Source organism: Nicotiana tabacum, chromosome 13 (assembly GCF_000715075.1).
Source record: "Nicotiana tabacum cultivar K326 chromosome 13, ASM71507v2, whole genome shotgun sequence".
NCBI classification, from domain to species: Eukaryota; Viridiplantae; Streptophyta; class Magnoliopsida; order Solanales; family Solanaceae; genus Nicotiana; species Nicotiana tabacum.
In genome coordinates, this window is record NC_134092.1 from 74358185 (window position 1) to 74365560 (window position 7376).

At 39.2% G+C, this 7376-nt stretch overlaps 2 protein-coding genes across 2 annotated transcripts; one reads left to right on the forward strand and one right to left on the reverse strand.

Annotated features, from left to right (window-relative positions):
* Positions 1-481: 481 nt before the first annotated feature.
* LOC107815747 (PLAT domain-containing protein 3) lies at positions 482-1530 on the reverse strand. The gene is made up of 2 exons (XM_016641376.2): positions 1383-1530; positions 482-1147 (listed from the first exon to the last, which is right to left on the reverse strand). Exons 1-2 carry the CDS (start codon positions 1461-1463, stop codon positions 677-679), a joined length of 552 nt encoding a protein of 183 aa, XP_016496862.1. The 5' UTR covers positions 1464-1530; the 3' UTR covers positions 482-676.
* Positions 1531-2136: 606 nt separating this feature from the next.
* On the forward strand, positions 2137-3264 carry LOC107815746 (PLAT domain-containing protein 3). The gene is made up of 2 exons (XM_075228042.1): positions 2137-2316; positions 2599-3264. The coding sequence occupies exons 1-2, from the start codon at positions 2230-2232 to the stop codon at positions 3043-3045; spliced, it is 534 nt and encodes a 177-aa protein (XP_075084143.1). The 5' UTR covers positions 2137-2229; the 3' UTR covers positions 3046-3264.
* The last annotated feature ends 4112 nt before the right edge of the window (positions 3265-7376 follow it).

The window sequence follows — 7376 nt, forward strand, 5'->3', positions numbered from 1 at the left end:
TGCCAGAGCAGGATGTGACACTTGGTGTGGACATCAAGAAGTGCAAGTTGATCGAATGCTAATATCTCGGCTTGGTCCAGAATCACGCGTGATGACTGGCCACTTTGGCAAAATTTGGTGCACAATTTGGAACTCCACCAGGCAAGGCTTAGCTAGGACAATTGCTAAAGTTCAATTTCATTTGCTTGAATTAGCTCATTATGTACTACCAAATCTGAGTACGCTGCTCAACTTTAGTAACAGGATTGATGTAATTACATATTTTAATTTCCTTCATTTTGTGAGACCTCCTCACATGTATTTTGTTTTGATTATTATTAATAAAAAATACCACTAAGCACCCAGCTTAGTGGTATATTAGCTAAAAAAGGAAGAAATATGTATAGGTTTCTGTGACCTTCCACTCCAATTATGTACAAAGGCTTGTCATAACTTGCAATAGAAAATGTTTTTGTGTCACAATTCATCTAAAAATCATGGGTGAAGAAAACTTTCCGTTCCAATTATGTAGCACTCATCAGAGTACATATCAGGCCTTGGCCTAAATGGCCTTCGTAAATCATACAACATCAGATCAACACGTAAATTTTCACAATCTGATGAATTGACAAATTAAAGAGAAGAACAAACATAAAGAGAGAGAAATTCTGGCCCGCTAAAGTCCAATAAACTCGAATTAAATTACATCAACTACTTTATAAGATTGATCAGAATCATGAATTGGTTGTTGTTCGTTGGAAATACGCTTACAGTTGTTCCTAATGGCGGTCAACCCATCTGGGTACTGACCGGCACTGAGCCACGCCTCCACGGTGAACAGTTGTTGGCTGCATCGTTTGTGTTCTGCTGTAGACGTAACTTCCACGTAGTTACAGTACCATCCGTGGTGATCACCTGATCCATCAGAAGTCAAGTTCATTTTACAGATTGGCGCAGTCAAACACGGACCACGGCCCGTAAACATATCCAATTGGTCCATTTCAAAGTAGTTGTAACCTGGCCCCATAAGCCCACCCCAAGCCTGTAGGTTGTTGATTCTAAGCCCATGGCCATTGGCATCATAAAGAGACAAGGTAATTTTTGAGTCAGTTCCAGACCCCCAGAATGTCCCAGTCCGAACATAAGCTGTGTATACACAATTCAGTTCCTGCATTTTCCCATCAAATCAGCAATTGCCAAACAAAAACAAAATTATGGTATAGTGACAAATTTATAATTTAGAATCAATGTGTTCTGTTCTTACTCATATTTGTTTCTTTTCTTTCATACATATATAAATTTATAAGGTAATTAGGAAGTAGACGCAGCGAGTTCGACATAAATTACTGCGTCTACTCTAATTAAATCCGTCAACATAGAAGAAGTAGAGAAGAGTGACTTACAGTGCCATAAATAGAAGAAACGGAGATGGAGAAGAGGATGACGAGATGCAACCAGAATTGGTTAACTTGTGCTACTCCCATGGCAGCTTCTGAACACTCGTTCTGTCTAGCTGTTTCTTTCTTTATAAAATGAGAGGCAAGTGCTTTTGAGATATAGCAGTCTCTATTGCCATTTATTTATAGATTATATCAAAGTTCACAGGGTACGATATTATATTGAGAGTTGTAGGATCAAAACTATAATTAGGCAGTAGGCCTACCCGTGAGCCACACTATAAAAGTCCTAGTGGAAGAACGATTACTATATAGGACTCATGGCGGCTAATTTGACCTGCCAGACGTATTGTTGACTTATTTCCATTTTATATAATAATATGTGCACTTGCACCTCTCCGTTCTATCCTAAAATGATTATCGCACTTCTATATTGTAAAGTGAAGCCAAACTTCAAATCTGCTCAGAAGCCGCCATGAGAGAGAAACATGCATGCACCCACCTAGTTATATTTACAGGAAAAATATAATGAAAAAATGAAAGAAATTATTTGGGAAATCCCACCATCTCCACTTGCTCGCAATAAAGGAAGATCCACGAAAGGAATGCGTCTTGTTTTTCTTTTAAAACTAATATTGATCCCATCCTCTTTACAGCTGGCAGTTCGAGTTATTAGCCGCCGTGAATCTAATTTTATTCATCCACTCTCAATATAATATCGTCTCCTCTAAGCTTTTATCCATTATAAATAAACTACACGTATCATACTATCACTTCCACTATCTCAAAATCATTTACCTTTATCCTCTCATTTCTCGATAAAGAAACAATTTCTCTTGCACAAGTAGCTGTCATGGGAGTAGCTTATCAAGTTAACCAATTCTGGTTCCCTCTCATTATCCTCCTCCTCTCCATTACCATTTCTTCTATTTCTGGAGCTGTAAGTCACCCCTCTATATATATATATATATATATATATATATATATATATATATATATTTACACACAGTGGAACTCAATATTTTAAAATAATATTTTTATATTATAACTATACAAAAAGTATTTTTTCTAATGTCTATTTGATAAAAAAAATATTTTTTAAAATATTGATCATAGCTCACATAGTAACAGAATCTGCTACTTTGTCACAGTCCTAGAATACCCTCATGTTTTTCATTTTGTATTTGCATTTTGCTCTTGCTGATTTAATAGAAAAATGCAGGAACCAAATTGTGTGTACACAGCTTACATTCGGACTGGGCCATTCATGGAGGATGCAACTGACTCAAAAATAAGCTTGACTCTCTACGATGCGAGTGGCTATGGAATTAGAATCAAGAACCTAGTGGCTTGGGGTGGGCTTATGGGCTCAGGGTATAACTACTTTGAAACTGACCACTCAGATATGTTCAGTGGCCATGGACCATGTTTGACTGGGCCGATCTGCAAAATGGTCTTGACTTCTGATGGTACAGGCCGACACTCCGCATGGTACTGTAGCTACGTGGAAGTCACCTCAACAGGAGACCACAAACAATGCAGTCAACAGCTGTTCAACGTGGATCAGTGGCTTAGCACCGATCGTTCGCCGTATCAGTTGACGGCCACAAGAAACAATTGTAGGCGTATGTCAGGTGACCAACAACCCATTGTTGTTGATGTAATTTAATTCGAGTTCATTGGGCTACTTACAAACTATATACTTATAGAATTTCTCTCCTTCTTTCTTTGTATCTCTCTTTTTCAATTATATACCAGTGTGTGGCAATTTTAGCATCAATCTAATGTTGTATAATCTGTGAAGCCCATTTAGGCCAAGGCCTGATGTGTACGCTCATGAATGCAACATTCTGGAAAATAAAGAATTCGTCCTCTCTTTTCCTTGTTTTTTTTAAAACCTAATTTCATGTCTTACTGTTTCTTTATTCATCCAACCACCGATAGAAACAAAACATTGAGTACAAATTAATTTTTTTTATGAAATAAAAGTAGTTTAGTAAAATATAAATAAGAAACAGAGATAGAAAGAAGAAGTTTTTCAAAGAAGAAGTTTTTCACTTCTTCTGGTGTGTCTTTCCATTGCCATTTACACAGCCTTTTATAGGCACAAAAATGAGAAGACTTACTATTGTAAAATAGTGCATTGGATGGACATAAACTATGAGAATCCATCTATAAGCAATTCAACCACATGGGCATCCATATCTACAAACTATTCATAACAATTTTTGAGTTTTCTAGCTAGATAAAATAAATGAAGGAAATTGGATAAAATAAGTGAAGGAAATTGTATTCAGGTCACCCATGTGGATCAACCCAGATCCATGTCAAATGTATATAGTATATATAAGGGAGAGAGACACAACTGTTGGAAAAGTTCCTAAATAGTTTGTTCACCTGTAAAATGGTACAGTTGAATTTATACGCGATTTCTAGATAAATGAATTAATTTGATTCTAAAATAAATAAATAATTAAAGAATTATGCAATACTTAGCCTTAAGATATGGACGAATCAGCAGAAGCAACAATTCCAGGAACAAGATTTTCGGGCACAAAAATAAAAAGAATTGAGAAATCAGAAGCTAAGATTGGATTGAGTTTTGTATAAAATATAGTATAAGTTTGCCAGAATAGTCGCTGCCCTCCTTACAATGACACCCGAGCTCACTATTTATAGCTATGAAGAAGGTCTTAGGGTCGTGCCCTTCTTTAATGTCAATTATGAGGAGTATAGATGAAGATGTAACGGTGAATATAAATACAAAAGTTTTTGTAACGGGTAATTGCTCTTAATGCCATGAATATTCCCTATTTAATGCTACTGGAAGAAGAGCATTTATCATATTTTTATGAGCATTATTCTTTCTGGTGACAAACAAAATTATTGTCTTCAGTCATCCCCACGTCTTGGGTTCCACATGTCCTTTTCTTGGACAGTCACGTGCCATAACATATTTTACCCAATACAGATAGTCCCCATATTTTCTGGTGACATAACTTTGTGTTACCGGAAAGTTAGTAGAAACACTCTTTTGGCGGGAATTACTATAAATCCATCTGAAGGCTACTGACGGTTGATTAGACGCATGTCTCTCCATATTTAATGCCCCGAACACGCGTCTTCCCATGATTTAACACTTCTTTCGCCGATTATCGAGGTAATTCCGGCCATGAATTTAGCCGCCAAAACTTTTACTTATACGTATCAACTTCCACCCTTACACTTTATAACTTCCTTCATCTACTTTTGCATATTGTTTCTTCATCTTTTTCCTAATTCTCTTCAAACTAAAAACCCTTTCTTTCCTACAATGGCCTCTTCCTCAAAACGTACCGATTTCTCAAAAAGCAAGAACAAAGCCGAGGACTTTGTTCCTCCAACAGTGGGTTCCATCATCCCTGGAAGTCTTATTACCACAAAAGACTTCGAAGAGAAATTTCCTACCGATAATTCTCGTACATGGGCCGTTAGCAGGTATCCTTCTTCAATACGTTCTTCGAGCATTCCTGCTGTGAGGGAGGACTGTCGCTGCCATGACTTAGAAATTATCGTTCCCGATCCATCGGAGTGAGTCAACCTTCCCAAGGAAGGTTTTACATATGTTAACACATATCCCTTTACTTTGGGTGCGATTTCTTTAGCAGAGAGATTGACTCCATGATTGCGGATTTTTGCCTCCGTTACCAGATGTGTTTGGCACAAGTAAGTCCTTATGTATGGAGAACGATTGCTTGTCTCCGGAGTTTGTGCCAGGAAACTGGGAAGAGCTAACCTTAGCTCAAATGATGAATCTTTATTCTCCCAAAATCTTCCGCGGGGGAATGATAAACCTCTGCAAGCATGGCCACCATGCCTTATTGTCTAGCGATGATGACAACGACCGTGGATGGATGGAACGATTCGTTGCAATTGCCACCGACAATATCATTCCAGCAATGGCTTCATCCTTTCCGGTCGCTTGGAATCGCACTCGTAAGCTCTTTATTTAATAGTTCCTTTTACTAAAAAATCTTTAGTAGCCGTATTGATCTTCCATTCTTTGTCTGTTTCAGCAACTCGGTGGGTCCCACCGGTGATTGAAGGTTTGGACCGGTGGGCACAAAAGATCTTGTGGAAAGACTTGGCCCCTAAATACGAGTGGAAGGCCAAGAATCATGGTAATTCAAACTTATCTCATTTCAATTTTTCATATAAAGAACTTGATTGATCTCTTCTAACCTGTCTATGAAATTAGGTCTACCTGCGGGCTCTGTTGCTGTTCCCGAGGAGGATGTCTTGGTTGATCCTACTGATGCAGCGAGGCTGCTTCAGGAGGCGCTTACTCGAACAGGTAGCTCCGGGCCTGCTTTGAGAGCAAATGCTTCTTTTCGGAGTACCCAGCTAGAAGATAAACAACAAAAGAGAAGACGGTCCTCTGCAGCCGGGGAAAAGAATAAAAGGGCGAAGATTGATGCCCCTGAGTCATCTTCGGTATTGATGTTGACTGGACCTCCTTCCGGGCCGGTCATAGACACCGTGATGATCGATGATGATGGAGAAGCTAGTGATGAGGGATCTTCTCTACATAGAAGATGACGATCCTCATCATCTCAACAAGATGCTTACCTGTTGAGAGGGCTACACCAACCGAGGACAATGTCTCGGCACTTTGGGGAGAATTTGATTTAGTAGATACTGTCGACTCCCATTTTCGAGCCCCAATTGCTGTGTCTGATACAACTTTCTATACCGGCCAGTGGAGCTTGCTAGTTATCTGAAGCCTTTAGTAGATAATGCAGAACAGAACTGGAAGCCAAAGCCACTGAAGATATTGTATTGGAAGGTCGTTTGCGGCAGAGCGAGCAAGAAGTAGTAACCCTTAGACAAGAAATTAGCCCTCTGAGGGTTAGATTTGACGAAGCCAAGGCCAAATGGGTTGAAGTCCATAACGTAGTTCTTGCTGCAATCGAACGTGAGGCTGCCTCCGCTGAAAGAGTGATTACCTTAGAGGCAACCTTGAACTCCAATATTGAAGAGCTTGTTATTGTGGGGCAAAACACGCCCAACTAGAAGAGAAGTACATGAAAATTATCAAGCATAATAGGCTCTTTAGTTCAACTGTATGTGTCCTTGATGTCAGCCTCAAATATGCTACATCTGCCTAGGAAAATCTTTCGGTCGAGGTAACTCAACTCAAAGAAGAACTCAAGCGGTGAGCCGCTTCCCTCATTGTTGAAAAAACTTATGCCATGTACAGCATGAGGAGAAAAACTTTGGAAGAGGCCAAAGCTGGTGTCATTGACTTTGATGCTGAAATTGCAAAGGCCCGCGAGCTTGAGTTAGCTGCTAAAAGTGGACTCCCATCAAGGTTTGATGCACCTGGTCCTTCTGGTTCTTGTTCAGAGATTATGAGAACTGAAGAAAAATCAGAGGATGATGATGTCGAAGAGAAAACTGATAAAAATGTTGAGCCATCGATGGGTCCGTCTACTTCCTTTCGGGGGCGCAGACACTTCTCTTCCTCCTGGTTCCAGAGACAATGCAATTTAGCTTTTCTTTTCTTTTCCAGTTCTTGTATCTATGCCATTTTGTCATGTTTTCATTAATAAAAACATCTTTTCCTCAAGTATTGTCTGAGTCTTCTCATTGTTAGAATATGCAAGCCTTTAATCTTTGCATTTTCTTTAAGAATTTTGCGCAGATTCTTTTGCATCTTACTACGTGAAACCTTTAGGTGTATTCTCCCCGAAAGCATTTTTTGTTCCGGGCATCAGCCCTTTTCCGTGAGGGCTCTGATAAGTATTTGCGCAAGTTTACTTTTTGAGTCCTTTTCGTATGCGGCTTCGGGTGGATTTTTCCCCGATGGCATTTTCGATTCCGGGCATAAATTCTTTCGGAACCAACCCTTTAACAACAGGGTTTTTATAAGAGAGGGCCCTCTTATGTTTATTGTTCTCTTGAAGAGGACGTCTCCAGTTCATTACGGAACTAACATTTGAAGTACTTGTTTAACGTTCA